The sequence below is a fragment of the Syngnathoides biaculeatus genome, chromosome 7 (genome assembly GCF_019802595.1).
Source record: "Syngnathoides biaculeatus isolate LvHL_M chromosome 7, ASM1980259v1, whole genome shotgun sequence".
Lineage (NCBI taxonomy): Eukaryota > Metazoa > Chordata > Actinopteri > Syngnathiformes > Syngnathidae > Syngnathoides > Syngnathoides biaculeatus.
Window position 1 is genome coordinate 6,065,689 of NC_084646.1, and position 18,629 is coordinate 6,084,317.

Genomic DNA, 18,629 nt, shown 5'->3' on the forward strand with positions numbered 1-18,629 from the left:
TTTGTCAAAATTAGCAACAGTCCCAAAGTAGCACACACAAGCAGCCAAGTCAGTTTTGACATATTTAAATTATTCATATTTTTTTTTTCATTTAAGAACATCCCTTCACAAGTTTAAGTAGGACCCCTCCCCCCCCCAAAAAAAGTGCAAATAATACCATTTTTTTTTCTTTTTTTTAAACACATAACACTGCGTACACCGGCAAGGTTAGAAACAAGGCTCTGTCTTACATACAGTACATATTATGTTGCACATGGTTATGGCAGGAAGTACACTAACGAGGAGGAGGAAATATCGATGATGATGATGACCTACATCAAGGGTGGGCAAACTTTTGCAATCGTATAATTTTTAGGAAGGACAGAGGGACCAGGCCAATTCCAGGTTAATAAAAAAGGTGTCAAATAGTTTGTTTTCATCTATTAGTATTCTCTTTTTTTGTTTTTAAATATTAATTTCATTACAATTAATGACTGGTTTCATAAAATATATACATTAATTTTACTCATGCGTAACTGATTATTAACTGATTAATAATATGCTAACTTAATGAGAAAGATGGTCAAGGTCTTTTTTGTAGATGAGGTTCAAACAAATTTACAGAATTATTAAAGTTCATTCATCCCAATACTATTTCAATGATATTACTTCAATCAAATTTTATTCACATGTATTTATAACTTTATTAAAATAAATCTGCCCAAGGTATTGTATCACTAATGAAAATCAATTGACAAATCAAGTCAAATAAATGAAGTCAAATTATTAAGTTGTAACAAGTTTTGGGGCGAAATTAACTAGATTTACATTATATATATATATATATAGATATATATATATTATGCATATATTGTAGAAGTCTTTATGAAATAATCTTTTTGAGGAATTAATGCTACAAATTGGATCATTCAAAATAACAAATTTAATCAATTTTAATATAATTTTTTTAGGGCAGGGAGAGTGTCCAATTTAATTTAATCCATCCATTTTCTTTGCTGCTTATCCTCACTAAGGGCAATTTAGAGCGTCCAATTAATGTCGCATGTTTTTGGAATGTGGGAGGAAACCGGAATGCCCGGAGGAAACCCACGCAGGCACGAGGGAGAACATCCGAACTCCACACGGGCGAGGCCGGGATCGAACCCGGGTCCTCGGGACTGTGAGGCCAATTACTAAAGTTCATTCATCCAATACTATTTCAATGATATTACGTCAATGAAAAAAATTATTCAACTGTATTATTGACAGCTATTAAATGAATTTGCCCAAGATATTGTATCACTAAGGAAAATCAAATAAATGAAGTCGAATTATTCCGTTTTAACTAACTAATTTTGGGGCGAAAAGAACTAAATTTATGCAGCCAATATTATAGTACTTTTTACGACATAAATATATTTTTGAGGAAGGCATGACTGAATTAATGCTACAATTTGGATCATTTAAAATAAAATAAATGGTAAATCAATTTTTATTTATTTTTTATTTTTAGGGCAAGCGAAGTGTCCAATTTAGTTTTATAACAAATTTAAAGTTAATGCAACAAATATTACAGGACTCCTATTAAATGTTAAAAAATAATGTATAGTTTTTATTTATTTGTGAAAGTGGCTGAACTAACATCTGAACAACAATTCCAGGACTCTTGATCATGTCAGATTAAAAGAACGTGGCCCACGAGCCGTACTTTGCCCACCCCCGATCTACATTTTACAGCAAGCAGGAAGTGAACGGAAGCCGAGCGGGGGGGGGGGGGGGACCCCCCTCCGCGAATCCCCCCGGCGGACGCGGTGGAAATAACACTGCTAGCCCTTTAAGAGACCCTCGGCGACCCTTCCCCCCCCCCACCCCGTCCGAACACTCTTCGCTCGGAGGCGTATTTACAATCCCAGTGTTTGGCTACAGTAGTAACAAAAAAAAATGTATTTGTGTGTTAGCCGCATGCTCGCAACCTTGTCACATCATAAAGTATTTGCATTTTTGGAACGCAGCCGGTGCGACGATGGGAGCGCTTGTGCAGTGTTGTGGTGTCTCCATGCAGAGCTGGTGTTGGAGGGCAGCGGTCCCCAACCTTGTTTTTTTTAATTTATTATATTTATTTTATTATTATTATTTTTTTTAAAACCTACCATCATTTCTTTCTTTTGTGTTTGTAATATGGAGCGATAGACTGTCTTGCACGCAGTGTTGCATTCTGGCATTTGTGATTTTGCCTATTTGCGGATATATTTTTACCCCCCCCTCCCCACAAAAACACCCCCTTTCTTTTTCCTGAAAAAAAAAAAAAAAAAAAAAAAAACAACACGTCAACTATAATTATAAATTAAGGGATTTTCGGTCTTTGTGGTCTACTCGGGCCAAAATGGCGGTTGGGGGCCGCTGCAGTCGTGAGTAGGAGGGTGGGGGGGGGGGGGGGGTAAGTGGGGTGTGGGGGTGTTGTTACTTGATGATCTGAGGACAGTCACTCCAGGCTTTGGCCTTCCGCTTGGCCAGAGCCAGCCAGGCGGGCTCGGTGGACACCTGCGGCGAGTCCATGGTGGGGAAGCGCTTGGAGACCTCCTTGACAGCAGGGGGCGATGGCGTGGAGTCGGTGATTTCCACTGGCAAAAAAAAAAAGACTGGATAGCGCATATACATCTACCGGTGTGTTGGTTGGTTGAAGCCAGTTGGCCGCCATCTTGTTACTCCCAAAACTCATGCCAGACAGTTTACAGGTTGGATAATGGCGGGGTTTTTCCCCCCTCAAAGTTTAGCATGTAGAATTAAAACTGGGCCGTGTGGGCTTGACATTTTTTCAGTTCTGGTAACATGAAAGATTTTTGATTTGACTTGGTAAGCCAAAAATAAGGCAAAAGTGCAAAGGAAAGACATAGAACAGCGGGTCGGTCTACGTGTGTTGCTCCACCATTTGTGTTCCAGCTTGTCTGTGGCATTTGTCACACAAAAGAACGTATCTTCTACTCGAGTACAGTACGGCGCGCGAGTACTTCTGTCGGGGGTGCCTACCCGTGACGGAGCTGGGCAGCGTGTTGGATTTCTTCAGCTGCTCTCGCCTCTCGAAGCGTCCCAGCAGGCTGTCGGGTCTCTTGGGCTCGTCCGGCGTCGGCGCTTTGCAACCGGGACTGACGCTCCCGCTCCGTCCTCGGCTCTCCGTGGGGCTAATTGTCGTCGCTGAGCCCACCTGCAGACCGACGGGTGGGGGTGGGGGGTGTCGATTGATTGAACGTGCGGTACAAAATATATAAATATAAAATCTAAAACATGTAAAGACAAGCTAGTTTCATAAAGTGTAATTATGTAACGATGTGTGCATTTAAGAGGCGTGGCCTAATGAGTGACATCAGGACCTGGTCTCGCGTTGGTATCAGTTATGGCCTCCTCCAGCTCATTTTTCAACATTATTTGATAATTTCTCATTTTCAGCCTTGCACGTGAGTAGTGCCGTTTGACCCAACTTCGGAGAGTGACTCCTGGTCGTAAAAAGCAGCAGACTCGACTCACACTGTCTCGCTCCCGGGCTTGCTTCTCAGACAGCTTGGCTTCCCGTAGGCTGCGACGCTCCTCGCGGTTCTGCTGCTGTTCTCTGAATCCTTTCTGCTTCTGGAGCGCCAACGTGATCCACAAGGGGCCCGCCTCCTTCTCCTGGACCCTGGCGCTATCCAGGGAATGCCTGCTCTGAAGCGAAGGTTTCTCTGCAAAGGAAGTGTTTAGTAGATGAGCAGTTTTTAGAGGGAAAAAAATGTGTTCCAGGTTTTTGTGGGAATTCCACCACAAACGGAGGACCCTCTGTAAACCCAGATTTTACAGGAACTGTTTGGACTAAGTGACTGACCTCTCTTGATGATCTCTGTCTTACGGTCCATTTTGTCCCTCCAGGGGATGTTGATGGACTGAAAGAAGGATCTCTTCTCTTTGGGCTCGTCCTCCCCTTGACCTTGGCTGCTCCGATGTAGCTGGGCCACCGCCGTGGGCTGACCCCGGCCGACCGAGTCCTCTGTCTCGCTGTGACTCGTTTTAGGCAGCGGTGACGGAGGACAGGCGGGAACTCCTTCTGCAGGTTTGAGCGATGCGGGTGGTCGGCGGTAGAGCGACGACTTGGAGGGCACGTTGTCACCGTCGGATCGTGGCGTGGGGCTGGGGGATTTGCCTAAGATGGCCCGTGGGACCACAGGGGAGGCCAAGGCGAGGGAGTACTTCGCTTCTCTCTGAGGCGATGTTGGACTGGATCGGTCGGAAAAGACCGAAGAGGCGTCAGAGTCCAACTCGATGGGGGTCAGGGGCGAGGGAACACCATCAAAACTGTCTCCAGCACTGTAGCGCTTCTTCCGTTTCTCTGTGGACTGCTCGTTGTGGAACCGGAGTGAGTAATTTGTTCTCCTGAGCTTGATGCCAAATGGGGAAGGCTTTTCCCCACCATCCCAATTCGGTTCGTCGCCTTCAACTCTACTTTCGGGCTCCGCCGAACCAGTACGATCCTGAGCTTTCCGTTCAGGCTCTTCGGGCTTGGCTCCAGGGCTGGGAACAAGGAAGGATGGAAGGTCTTTGGCAAAAACACATTCGTCCTCTGGTCTATCGACGAGGCGGACGCCCTTACTAATCCTATTCTGAGCTTTACGCCTTGCGGCCGGCGAAGCAGAACTGGATGCGTCTGACGAAATGGCGTCCTCTCCCATTTTATCGTCCAACACACTAGTACTGGAGCACTCAGAGTTCCTGTTCGAACCGCCGAACTTCTTCTTGGCAGGCGTGATGGAGAACTTGGCGCTAGCGGACATGGTCTTCCTCAAGTGCGTGTGAGGAAATTCGTGCTGGTCTTCGTGGCTGGCTTGTGGTTGGATTCTGTTCGGGTCTGGGTATTCACTGCCCTCCTCCACGCCCTTGAATATCTTGGACCTGATGGTGGCCCATTCAGCCAACACAGCTGCACCCGCCGGGTCCGGCTCAGGGGACTCGGTGAGAGATTTTGTCTTTGCCGACTTGCGGTCAGGCGACGTTTTGGTCTTGGCGGGCGGTATTCCCTGGGCCTTACGCTCCTCACTGAGACCCAACAGGGACTTGCAGGCGGTATCCCGGATCTGATCCAAATTGACGGCGGTGCCACACAGCTGGGTGCCGGTCACCAGGATGGCAGTGTGGGGGACGTACGGAGAACTCTGCCGGTTGGGGGAGTACGGTGCTTCGGAGGAGGGACTAATTCCTTCTCTTGACGCGACGGTCGACCCGTCCATGACCGAGGGCGGCGTAACGGGGGTCAGGTTAACTTTCGGGAAGAGGATTTCTTTTTCTCCGGAGGAAACCTGGAAGGAGAAAGGCCTCTGCCTCTCCTCCATCTCCCTCCACCGGAGCTCGTCAGCTCTCCTCTTCCTCTCCTGAGTGTCCGAGCGTCTGTCCCCTTCATCTTGCGCCGTTCTCTTCGGCTGTTCCTCCGAGTCCAGTTTGTGTTTCGCTTGGATCTCGTGGAACCTCTGCTTCTTGGCATCTTTCTTCTTCTTGCTCTCCTCTTCCTCCAAACATAACCTTTGAGCCTCAAGCTCCTGTTGCCTCCTGGCTTCCTCTTCCTCCTTCCTTCTTTGCGCTGTCCTCATCCTCCTTTCCTCTTCCTCTTTGCGCTCCTTGTCCTCTTGCTGCCTCCTCTCCTCTTCCTTCCTCATCCTTCTCGCTTCTTCCTCACGGAGCCTTCTCTCTTCTTTTTCCTTCTCTTCGCGCTGCTTACGACACCTCTCCTCTTCTTCGATCCTCAGTTGCTCTGCTCGCTGCCTCCTCTCTTCTTCCTCCAGCGCCCGCTTCCTCTTCTGGTCTAGTCGTTCCTGCTCCTCCAAGTCTTCCGGGGACTTTTCGGCGCACGATCTGCGTCGGTGCTCCGTGGTGATGCCCGTCACTTCCAGGTCCTCCTGCACCGCGCCAGAGATGGATATTTCCTGGACGTCCTAGGGATGCAGAAATGCGTTGTAGGACCCTTGATACAAAAGTCTGAGACCCCCCTGGTATAAAATGATGTGTTCTCACCTCTGTGAACCGCCGATGCTTGCGTGAAATCCTCTGATTCTTGGGTTTGACAGACAGTTTATGCTTAGCTGCCGTGTTGTCCAGGAGAGACGCCGACTGCGGAATGGCATCCAGGTTAACCGACTCGATAGTACCACCGGGTGGAAGGACCTTTCTGGACCTGGGGGACTTCACAGGGGTCCCGTGCGATGTCGCTTGCAGGGCCGCTCCGACCTGAACAAAACGCAAAATGTATTTTCAACCTCATCGCCAAACTGGGCACGAAAAACTGAAGAGTCATCAGCGTTTTACCGCCGTCTCCGCTTTCAGCGGCTCCATTTCGACCTGCGCCGTCACTCTCAGAGGACTCTGTGGCGCCTCCTCGTCCTCCTCGGAACTTATTTCATCCCCCTCGCTTCTTCTCAGAGAGGGGGGCTTCTGGCCGAACTTGATATTCTGCGCGATCTGCTTCTGCGCGATCAACAAGGTGACATTTTGAGTATGGACAGAAGATAAACGGGGTACAGCATTATTCACAATTGGGCAGTAACCATGTCTAAAAATATGACACTAGTTTTGCCTACTTGTCCTATGTAACCACGTTTGCACAAACTAGTTCAAAGGGCACAATTCGCAATCTCGAAATCTTTGATAAGATTGGAAAAAAAACGCTCTTGTCTTGTGTTGCTAGGGATTCGTACCCCGTCAGTTTTTGCATTTCAAAACAGCACCACGGGAAATTGTGAAAACCACACCCCATAAAATGCAATATTCACATTCCCCCCACCCAACATTCTGTGCTTGAACTCCTCACCTGCAGATTTTTCACTTTGTCCGAGACGTTTTCCTGTGACATGGTGCGATCCAGGTCGGCCGACTCTTCCGGGATGAAGATGCTCTCGTGCGAGAGGGCTCGAGATCCAACGGGATTCAGCTCTCTACGGACGAAAGGACCCTTTTTATTAAAGTGCAGATCGAGAAAAATGTGATTTCACCCTAACCCCAACCCTCAAAATGAAGTGCTCTTACTCCAGAATTCAAGCTAAGTGTACTTTTCGTCAACTCGAGCACTTTTAACCAGTTATTACTTGTTCCGCTCGAGGCTCCGGACTCAGTTCAGGGCTGAAGACCGAGATAACTGCCCTCACCCCGCAGGAACAAGTGGCCTGGGAATCTGCGGTTGCAGTCTGGATGCACAGCGTGTGAACATTTCCTGCTACCATTGCATGTGGGAGGGAGTCTCGAAGTCTTCAAAAGTCTCCAGCAACAGACTAATTACGGGTTCTAGAAATCTTTTCATCGTGACTGCCGACTGATTGCTCAAGGAAGTTCCCTCATGAATGTCAACACTTTCACTTTTTGGCAAAAGCGCGCCAGATACCGCAGACTACTCACCTTAGAGTTTGACCGGCGTTCTCGTCGTCAAACACAACTCCATTGCACACCTCCCCGGTGGAGAAACTGGCCTTCAGCTGCGCCCCATCCAACCCCCCCTGGGCCTCCCTCTTCTGCTTCTTCTTCCCGAAGAGACGCCTCAAGGGCTGGAACCTGCCCTGCCGCCTTCGCTTTTCTGTTGGCGGAATCAAGAAAGAGCCACGTGATAACGGCGCAGCACATATTATCAGTCTTTATACCTCTTTCCAGATAGTGAGCAACGGCGGTGGGAGGAGGGGGGGGGGGGGTTAGGGCTTTGATAACTTGACTTTTGAATGATTGATAGATGAATGACATGAAAACACAGCGGACAGAAAATTGACTCATTTTTTTAACAGCGCGCAAGGCGGTAAGAAAACCCCACGCAGCATAACACCGATAGCAAAACGGTGACTAGCGCCACGCTAATCCGATCCTAAACCAGTAGCACTTCCTGTATGACTCCATGACATTGTTTTATCGCGATCATTTGAGAAGAAAGCTGTTGCCAAAACCATAAAATATGTTAATAAGTCATGAAATCATCATTTTATGGCTACCTTTGCTCGTGCAGGTTAGAAAGACAGTACTCTACGATATGTAGCCTTATTTTGTTTTTGTTTTTTTTAATACAAATGCATCATAGACCCGTCTACAGGGACGGGGTATGTCCATTCTACATGTTCCGGTTCAGATGAACCCAGAAACAACTGTGGGGTCAAACCGAGTTGAAATGGACCATTAGCAAGCAAAGACACCCAAAACCGCATCGCACGGCAACCTCGGTTTATTGGATTTGAGCGGGTCGAATTTTACGAGCGGGGTCACGGAACAAAACCAACTCGGAACTCAAGGCCCCCGCTTGTGGGGGGGGGGGGGGGTGTTTTGCATGCCTCAGTTACCCAAAGTGCAATAATCCATTTCTTGGAGGTTGGACACAAGTAACAACCCAAACCAGAAACATGTTGGTTCGCGATGTGTCCGCACGAAGCCCCTTTTACATTTCTCTCTTTTCCCTCCCTGTCTCTCCGGCCCACGAAACAAAAGACCTTAATGCAGCGCCGAGGGCCGGCTCACACGCTCATGCGTGAAACGAGAAAGGACCAGCCGCTCTTTTTTTCCCCGCTCGCCCGGGGGGGGGCTCCTGCTGGTTCCTCGCTCCGGACGGACATCTGACGCAGCCAATCGGGTGGAGGCTAAGTTAGCCCGGGGGAGGCCGGCGGGAAAACCGGCAGGAGGGCTTCGCTTTCCACCTCCGAGATTCAAAAATACCGAGCAAGAAGCAGCAAAAGTCAAACTCTTGCATCACTACAAAAGCACACCATGCAGTTTTTTTTTTTTTTTTCAAAGAGACAAAGATATGGGGGGGTTAGGGGGTGGGGGAAGGACAACAATGTCTGTTAAAACACATTCGCTGCCATTGACGGATTTAGAAGTCAAAAACGTCCACGTGAACTGGGAAAGGCTGGCAGTGAATGAGTTTCAAGACAATCAGGTCCCGTTTACCTGTGCCGACAGACCGGGTTAGCTCTAAAAGCGCGCCGTGCTCGGTTTCCGCGCCGCCCGTCGCCATGGTCTGCTGCGGCGAGAGGAAGGAAGCGTGGGAATTTACTCAACTGCAGATGGGGAAGGCTTCAATTGAGGATGGGTTGGGGTATTTTTTTTTGCGAGAAGCAGCATCGTGGTACATCACAAACCGAAGGCCGGTGCGAAAGTAGGTATGGTGTTCCCCTTTTACTCGCGAGGGTTCTGTTCCTTACACCCTTGGGAACAGCAAAATTCCGTGACTAATGAATGCAGTATTAATATACCCGTATATGATATGTACCATATTTTTGCAACGATAAGATGGACTTAATAGTCTTACATTTTCTCCAAATGCCTACGTGCAGGGCGTCACAGTGGATCAGCTGGTAAAGCATTGGCCTCACAGTTCTGAGGACCCGGGTTCAACACCGGACCCCGCCTGTGTGGAGTTTGCATGTTCTCCCCGTGCCTGCGTGGGTTTTCTCCGGGCACTCCGGTTTCTTCCCACATCCCAAAAACATGCAACATTAATTGGACACTCTAAATTGCCCATAGGTGTGATTGTGGGTGTGGCTGTTTGTCTGGATGTGCCCTGCGATTGGCTGGCAACCAGTTCAGTGCGTACCCCGCCTCCTGCCCGATGACAGGTGGGATAGGCTCCAGCACTCCTGCGACCCTTGTGAGGATAAGCGGCTAAGAAAATGGATAGATGCCTTATGTGGTCAATTGTCGTGTGACTTGCCCGATGAGGTACACTTGAACATACAATACAGGTTACAGGGTTAGGGTTGGTGATCCTCACTGCCTCGTGAGCGCCATCATGTGGTAGCTTACGAACATGCTAAAATACTTGCTAGCACGCATGGAAACAGTGTAACCAGAGTTTAGGTGTGCTCAGTTGGACAAGTTACACAACATTTGCAAATGTTGCACCACATTGTAAGGCGCCATGTCTAGTATGGCGCCTCGCATTTTTAGAAGACAATTTTAGACGTCTTTGAGAAAATAGGGTACATTTAAAAAACAAAAAACAAACAAACTTGGAGACGGAAAGAAGGTTGGATGTAAAGAAGTAAACGTGAATACAGTCAGGAATGGAGGGAAGGACGAATGGAGAAAGGACACAATTATGCTATGAAATTCAGCAAGGGACAGTTCATCAAGCTAGCCGGGATAGGCTCCAGCTTTCCCCGCAACCCTTGTGAGGATAAGCGCCTTGGATTATGGCATGACATGGACAACTCAGCAAGGGGAGTAAAGGATAGGACAGGAAAGAATGAAACAAGGAAGGAAGGAAGGAAGCATGGATGGTTGGACGGGAGGATGCAAAGTTAGATCAAGGATTGCTACCATGCTAAAAATTTCGATAGAAATCTATAAAATTCTATTTTATTTCTATAGAACTCTATAGAATTTGTACAGAACAACTTGTTCTACACAACTTGAGCTGTGGTTTTCTATAGAATTTCTACAGAACAACATAATTTTTATAGAAATTCTAAAGGACTTGGGTCCGAAAGTTCTATAGTTCTTTAGAAATTCTTTAGAAATATTTTTGGATCATTTTTAGCATGGTAGGGATGCAGATAGGAAGGAAAGAAGGAACGAACCGACAAAATTGGCATTCATGAAAGTAGAAAGGGTGGAACGAAGGAAGAAAGGAACAAGGAAGGAAGGAAAAGGTCGTAGCTTTCAAAGATTTGTTTTAATAAGTATGACTTTATGTAGTCTCCATGTTGTGGTTGTGGAATTTATCTTCCCTCCCAGCAGAGATTTGCTGTACTATCAAAACCAGGGATGGGCCGAATCAGTACCAGACCAGTACTGGCGTCATGCCAAAGTATCGGCAGATACGATACTTTGGCATGTGGCATCGAGTAAGTCCTCCTCGCCAGTAGTTTGCGGCATCGAGTAAGTCCTCCTCGCCAGTAGATGGCGCTACATTTAAGACATGGGCGATCGAACATCCCTGCTAAAAATGAGTGAAAAAAAAATTGCATGATCAAAAACGATTGTGACGTGTCGGGGGAAACTGTAATCCGATTCCTAATAAGCTTGTCACGAAAACTGATGGGAAAACGTGGAAAAAGTGAAGCAGAAGCGCTGAATACTTTCTGGATTGGTATTCCGTCCCAAAAGTTGGAAAAAAATGGGGGGAAAAAAATCCTCACGTGATAAATCGGGAATCTGCAGATGAGATGGGAGGAAGCGCGGTGAGCGGCCATCATGCTTGCCGTACGCAAAAAAAAAAAAAAGCTGCACAAAGCGCGGCTTCGGCACGTCAACCAGCAGCCCTCGGCGGCCATAGCCAGCAGCGAAACAGCAGCGAAAAAAAAAAAAAAAAATGCAAACGGACGTCACGGTTTTACCTATTTGGGCCGCGCAGCTCGACAGCGCCGCGCACCAGTGCAGTAAAACCTTAGGGAACATGGGCGGGTTCGTTTTCAAACTTTGAGGCCCACGGACGGACGGACGGACGGACGCCTCGAAAGCCTCTGCGGCGGCGGCTTGCCGGGATGGAGGGAGGAAACGGTCACAGGAGACACAAGAACAGCACGTTTGCCTTTGTTAGTATCATTGGGTCACGTGGAATATGAGGGTGGCGTGGAAGGTGGCATGGAGGGCGGGTGTGGTGCGGCGACAAAAAAAAAAAAGATGCTCCAATTTCACTCGAATGCACCGTAGCGAACCGCCGTTTACTGCGGTGGATACGTTCCAAACGCGCCAAATCTGCGATGAAAACACTTTTTCCAAAATACTTTTCCCATCGTATATGTTTTTAAACTTAAAACACTCATTTTAAACATGTATATGAACATGGCAAAAAAAAAAAAAACGCAGACATAAAATGTATTGAAATTACTCTACATGGGCTGCAACTTATTATTTTAGTAATCGCAGTAACAACAAACACTACTGTAATGACAGTAAGAAATGTAAATAATCAGTAATGTACATTCATAAAGTCATGCTCGAAAATGTAACCTTACCCATGACCATAATGTTCGTTATGTAATATATGTAAAAAAAAATAATAATAAGCGTTGTGCTATTCAGCAAATCTAAATAATTTGGGGAATTTTCCATCCATCCATCCCTTATCTACCGCTTTTCTAGGTCGAGTCACGGGGGGAAGTAGCTTCGGTAGGGATACCCAGACTTCCTGTTCCCCAGCCACTTCGAGGCGTTCCCAAGCTAGCAGAGAGACAGTCTGTCTAGCGTATCCTGGGTCGTCCTCGGGGTCTCATTCCGGTGGGACATGCCTGGAACACCTCACCAGGAAGGCGTCTGGAAGGCATCCGAATCAGATGCCCCAGCCGCCTCATCTGGCTCAATGCGGAGGAGCAGCGGCTCGACACTGAGCCCCTCCCTGATGACGGAGCTTCTCACCCTATCTCTAAAGGACAGCCCAGACACCCTGCAGAGGAAACTCATTTCGGCCGCTTGTATCCGGGATCTTGTTCTTTCGGTCCTGACCCACAGCTCGTGCCCATAGGTGAGGGTCGGAACGTAGATCGACTGGTAAATAGAGAGCTTGGCCTTTCGACTTAGCTCCCTCTTCACCAAAACGGACCGATACACAGTCCGCATCACTGCAGACGCTGCACCGATCCGTCTCTCGATCTCCCGCTCCATTCTTCCCTCACTCGTGAACAAGACCCCAAGACACTTGAACTCCTCCACTTGGGGCAGGATCCCATCCCCGACCCAGAGAGGGGACGACACCCTTTTCCACAGTCTCGGATTCGGAGGTGCTGAATCTCAGCCCACCCGCGAATCGCTCCAGTGAGAACCGGCGATCACGGCTTGATGAAGCCAACAGAACCACATCCTCCGCAAAGAGCAGAGACGCGATGCCGAGGCCACCGAACCGGACACCCTCTAGGCCCCGGATGCGACTCAAAATCCGGTCCATAAAAGTTCTGAACAAAATCGGTGACAAAGGCCAGCCCCGGCGGAGTCCAACTCTCACCGGAAACGAGTCCGACTAATTGCCGGGAGCGGTCGTACCGGGACCGAAAAACTCGTTTGGGGGATTTTAATTGACCAAAAGAGGAAACGTTCAGTCTGATTTTATGATGCTTTTGGGGGAACCGAAAAAAATTTTGCAGTGTTTTTAGCCAAAACTGTGAGAAGAATCGATTTCCATATTTTGGTCACGGTGGGGCGGTTTTATCTGGACTGCACGAGTCTGCGTTCAAAGCAGAGGACTCAACAACAATGGAGGCTTTTTCCTTCCAGTCGGGGTATTGCAAAGGGTGGGGGGGGCTCCCGCATTTAGATAGATTCACAATCCGGATGTCAGTACAGACCAAATAGTGAACGACGTTGTAGATTTTATAGAAAGAGGGGGGGGGCAATATGTCACCCCATATCGCATGACATGAGATTTTCCACTCAGCGGTTAAGCGACGCATCCGAGTGTGCACGGAACACAACCCCCCCCTCTCGGAAGCACAAAACAACACGTAACAAATGCAGACAGGAGAAGACACAAAGACGTCTTAAGGATCTGGATTTGTTGTTATCGTTGTTTTTGGAGAGATACGGAAAAAGGCCTTCTTACCTAGCGTCCGGCTCTGCGCGCAAGGCTATCTGGGGAGTGTTCCACCTGCCTGCTGTCACTTTGCAACTAGGGCATCACCTGGAGTCAGGTATCACACGCAGTGACACTTTGCTCGGCTACGCGCGTGCGCGCGCGCGCACCACACTGTTACAGCGTTTCGGTGTACGGCGGCGCTCACAAGTTCATAGTCTCATATTGTGGCCGGTCAGCTGATCTCTTTTGTGCGCGTTCCCAAAGCGGCGCCGTGTCCGGAGGAGGCACAAAGCGAACGCGTTGTCCCGCAGCTGGAGAGCCACAGTGCGGCGGAACAGAAGGGCATTCATGCTCCGCGCCGGGCGGCGCGCACAAAGCCGCCGCTTGTGGCGCCCGGCGGAAAGGCGTGCTCGCACATGTGCGCGTATGGCGCTTGATGATGTCGCCCGCCGCAGTTAACGATTAGGTTAACGGTCTGGGTGTTGTTGATAAAATGGCTTTTCTTTTGCATAGTAGAGTTTTAAGTTGCACTTACAGATGTAGCGCTGAACGGTATTCACTGACTGCTTTTCTGAAGTGTTCCTGAGCCCGCGCGGCGATATCCTGTACACACTGATGTCGATTTTTGATGCAGGGCCGCCTGAGGGATCAAAGGTCACGGCCATTCAATGTTCATTGGTGATTCTCTGTATCTTTTGATGCTATTATTGACCGGTACTCCTTGCAGTTGTACATTTCGGATTATTGTCCTTGAAAGTGTTTTGAGTATTTTCTCTCGCGCTTGTTGACAAAGAGGTGAACCTCGCCCCATCTTTGCTTTTCTACCCAATCGTGGCACCCACCTGTTCCCAATTAGCCTGTTCACCTGTGGGATGTTCCAAACATTTTTTTTTTGTCACGTGTCCCAAATTTTGCGGGGAACGTGTTGCAGCCGTAAAACTTGAAGTTAATGATTATTTGCCAAAAACTAATTTAATCAGTTTGAACATTAAATATGTTCTCTTTGTAGTGTATTCAATTAAATATAAGATAAACATGATTTCCAAATCACTGTATTAGGTTTTGGCGGCACGGTGGATCAGCTGGTAAAACGTTGGCCTCACAGTTCTGAGGACCCGGGTTCGATCCCAGCCCCGCCTGTGTGGAGTTTGCATGTTCTGCCCGTGCCTGCGTGGGTTTTCTCTGGGTACTACGGTTTCCTCCCCCATCCCAAAAACACGCAAAATTAATTTGACACTCTAAATTGCCCCTAGGTGTGATTGTGAGTACGACTGTTTGTCTCTATGTGCCCTGCGATTGCCTGGCGACCAGTTCAGGGCGCCCGTTGACAGCTGGGATAGGCTGCAGCACTCCCCGCAACCCTCCTGAGGATAAGCGGTGAAGAAAATGGATGCATGGATCCATACTGCGCCCCTGGTGGGAGCGGCCAGGTATCCTTTTATTGTGGCAGGAGTAAATGGGAATGTCCCGCGGCACTTCTGAGGATAAGCGGCTCACAAAATCGATGGATGTTTTAAAAAATATTAACACCAGCAAGTTTAGAGTGACCGTTGTGCTTACTCGATTTCCAATCAAGTTTGTCTTCAGAGCTGAATAAGATTTGTTTATTTGACTGGATGGTTTAGTGCGTAGGTGTCAAACTCAAGGCCCGGGGGTCAGATCCGGCCCGCCACATGATTTCATGTGGCCCGCGAAGGCAAATCACCAATGTCGAAATCCGTGATTCTTGTGAAAATCTGTCCCAACATTTGAAATTGCAATATATCATAAATGATAATGTTGAGATATTATCAGCATTTTTGTGATACAAAACATGAACAATGGTTCAAAAACCCATTACGCTCGATGTTTGATTCCAAAACAAGTTCCTCAATTTCATGTGTGAAAATAATGAAGCGATTCAGATTTTCTATGGTTTCACCATAACGGCAGTCTGAAGGAAATCGTAGCTACAACGTGGCCCCCGACAAAAACGAGTTTGACACCCGTGGTTTAGCGGCACACACGCCTGACTTTGGTGCGGGCAGCAAGGGATCGATTCCCGCTCAGTGATGGTGTCGATATGTGCCCTGCGACTGACTGGCGACCAGTTCAGGGTGTCTTCCACCTTTTTGCTGGAAGTTGGCTGCGCTAGACTCCAGCATTCCTGCGACCTTTTCCGCGAGATCACGGAATGCTTTTGTTTTTGTTATTGTAGACAGCGACGAGCCACGAAGGTCCAGTGGCCATCTTAACACAGCTGTCTCCCATTTCAGCATAAAACAAAACAATAACACCCCCCCGCCCCAGATCGCAAAGCGAGTCACGCAACAAACATTTGGATTGGTTTATTTTTCATTTTTCTCCATTTATTTTTATTTGTGGGTTAAGGCATTTGGAGGCTTTTGGGCGAACCCAAATTTAATTTGAATCACTGTTTATTATTCATCTTTTGACAAATTTAGCTCATTTTTTGTGTGGGGGGGCTCGGCATTTCTGAAAACTCACTCATGAAAAAAATTGATTTGAATGAAATGAACATAACCTCGCCATAACTCACTCAATGAAAAACAAATAAATACCAAACACACCTGAAATAGAAGAGGAGGTTGGTTTCAAGTTGCCATTTTGGGCCAATTACAGGACTCATAGTTTAATAAACTCTTACAAGCAGAGAGCCCCGGTCAACAGCATTTATCCTCAGTTGTTTAGAGCGAGCTTAGCAAGCCTTTTTTTTTTTTTTTTTTTTTTTTGACAATTTCCAAAATCCAACTCCAGGGAATTTGCCCAAATGAGCAAGTGGAAGCAAGTGGGACGACGGACGGACGACGCTACAAACGCACAACTTTTCCGTCCAATGTGGGCGCGGCATAATATCAACATTTGACAATCATTTTACACGATTTGCTACGAGAACGAGGGTTCCATCCATCCATTTTCTTCACCGCTTATCCTCACGAGGGTCGCGGGGAGTAGTGGAGCCTATCCCAGCTGTCAACCTGCAGGAGGCGGGGCACACCTTGAACTGGTCGCCAGCCAATCGCGGGGCACATAGAGACAAACAGCTGCACTCACAATCACACCTATGGGCAATTTAGAGTGCGCAATTAATGTCGCATGTTTTTTGGGATGTGGGAGGAAACCGGAGTGCGTGGATGAAACCCACGCAGTTGAGGCTTGTACTCTTTTAAATTTGTTTTTGAATTATGCAGCAGCCGGGCGATAATGCCTTCAACCCGGTCCCTAATGTTCTGTCCATCTGTACCCGGTGGACTCCGTCAACCCGCATCGGCGCTCACGAGCGCAAAAGACACAAGCGCACCTGCTCGTCGTAGCATCACAATCCGTGCTGGCTTTTACATAACTCGCGCATAACTGTGACGGATGAACATATACAGTGAGCAGTTTGTCTCGGGGCGCTCGAGAAGTCACACAAGGAGCACGTCGGCTTGTCATCCTGCCAACGGCAACCACGACGGGCACGCAGCATCAATTGTGATTGATTTTAAATACCCGCCGCACAAAAAGAAAAAATGCATGGTTTCATTTTCAGCAGGGTGGGTGTGTGCGTGAGAGAGAAAGAGAGGGAGAGGGAAGGGTGGGGGTGAAGATGGGGGGTGCAATCGTCGGCCTTCCAAACCGCCACATCTCTAAAATGATGCAATGTGTTCCTGACAAACAGACGCCACTGGAGGAAAAAAAAACAAACAAAAAAAAAAACGCGTGGATCAATATGTAAAGCTTTGAAATGGCATATTAGGGGCTGTGACGATTACGCCACATAACAACAAACGTGGCCTTGCATTTTTTCTCTCTCTCTCTCTCTCTCTCTCTCTCCATATGATCCTGCTGCTTCTGGCATTTAAATATCTCTGTCTGGACGCTTAAGCGGCGCAAACGCACACACTCTCGCAAAGCCGTCTGGCAATTAGGCCCGCGCGCAAGGGCGTTCCACGTTGCCCCCCCCCCCCTCCCCGCCAGGGGAAAGGAGGATAGCTGGAGGGATGCGAGGATGGATGGATGGATGGAGGTGTGGGCATGCGGTGGCAAGGTCATCGCGCGGCGGTTAGGGGGGAAAAAGGAAGAGACTCACGGCGATGGCGATGGCTGCTTCCTTCCTTTCCTTCCCTTTCCTGCTCAGCCGGTCTCCCTCCGACGCTTTTGTTGCCGCCGAGGAAGAGGAGGATGAGGATGGTGGTGGTGGCGGCGGTGGTGATGATGATGATGATGATGATGATGCGCGTACCAGACAGCGAGAAGCATGCACACGCACAGCTGCACAAGCCTGGAGGAGGAGGAGGAAGTTGGTGGTGCACGCGAAGGGAGGCAGACAAGAAGGAAAGGAGTGGAGGGGGGGGTCACTACGACAACGTAGGGGATTCATTGTACAGTTTCACTGAGAATTTTTTTTTTTTTTTTTTAACCAGAATTAATTTTGATTTTCTACAAATATTTCTCCATCTTTGCCAGGGACAAAAAAAAGTGGCAGGAAAAACATTGAGAGCAGCGGTCTCAAACCAGGGGCCCGCGGGCCATTTGCGGCCCGTGAGACGGTATGTCCTGGCCCCCCCGCCTAAATTTGAGAGTTTAGTTTAATGGTGGTGCGGCCCTTGAGTTTTTGCGTGAATGGCGCTTTTATGGAAGTAAGTGTGCGCCAACAGGATTTGAATTTGAATTGGCACAGAAAACAGGATTTGAATTTGAAATGTGAAGATTTTCAATCGTTGCTACAATTCGTTGTCTAAAATTCTCCATCTGTGCCACCAGGCAGGGTTACTTCAGGTCATAACCGAACACCTAGCCAATCGCAGTTACGCTTTCTTAGTCACGTGACGTCACATACTAAGAAAGCGGAACTGGATTGACTGGCTGTTCGGTTCTGACCTGAAGTAACCCTGCCTGGTGGCACAGACGGTGAATTTTAGACAGCGAATTGTAGCCCCCACAAGTTCTCGATTGGATTGAGGTCTGGAGATTGGACTGGCCACATGAATGTTGTTCTGTGTGGCATGGAGTCAACCACTCTTATTCCACTCAGAGATTCCTTCACGACATTTCACAATTCATTTACATGACTTGGTTTTGCTCCAGAAATTGCATTTTTTGATGACACCCCCACAAGTTCTCGATTGAGTTGAGGTCTGGGGATTGGGCTGGCCACTCCATGACATGAACGTTGTTCTGT

General features: G+C 48.1%; 1 protein-coding gene across 3 annotated transcripts; it reads right to left on the minus strand.

Annotated features, from left to right (window-relative positions):
• Window positions 1–28: 28 nt before the first annotated feature.
• cracd (capping protein inhibiting regulator of actin dynamics) lies at window positions 29–17,724 on the minus strand. Of its 3 annotated transcripts, none has more exons than XM_061824424.1 (9): window positions 17,538–17,724; window positions 7,381–7,555; window positions 6,800–6,923; window positions 6,298–6,456; window positions 6,007–6,219; window positions 3,833–5,927; window positions 3,502–3,692; window positions 3,007–3,181; window positions 29–2,600 (listed from the first exon to the last, which is right to left on the minus strand). In XM_061824424.1, exons 3-9 carry the CDS (start codon window positions 6,839–6,841, stop codon window positions 2,440–2,442), a joined length of 3,036 nt encoding a protein of 1,011 aa, XP_061680408.1. In that variant the 5' UTR covers window positions 6,842–6,923; window positions 7,381–7,555; window positions 17,538–17,724; the 3' UTR covers window positions 29–2,439. The 3 variants fall into 3 exon arrangements, with proteins under 3 accessions (XP_061680408.1, XP_061680406.1, XP_061680407.1); XM_061824422.1 differs by lacking the exon at window positions 17,538–17,724 and adding an exon at window positions 14,001–14,275; XM_061824423.1 differs by lacking the exon at window positions 17,538–17,724 and adding an exon at window positions 13,493–13,880.
• Window positions 17,725–18,629: the final 905 nt, after the last annotated feature.

Coding starts and splice junctions, on each gene's coding strand:
- cracd (XM_061824424.1), bottom strand. CDS start 6,841: ATGTCACAGGAAAACGTCTCGGACAAAGTGAAAAATCTGCAG. Junction 5,928..6,006: donor AGCATCGGCGGTTCACAGAG/GTGAGAACACAT, acceptor CTGCATCCCTAG/GACGTCCAGGAAATATCCAT. Junction 3,182..3,501: donor AAGCCCGGGAGCGAGACAGT/GTGAGTCGAGTC, acceptor GTCGGTCTGCAG/GTGGGCTCAGCGACGACAAT.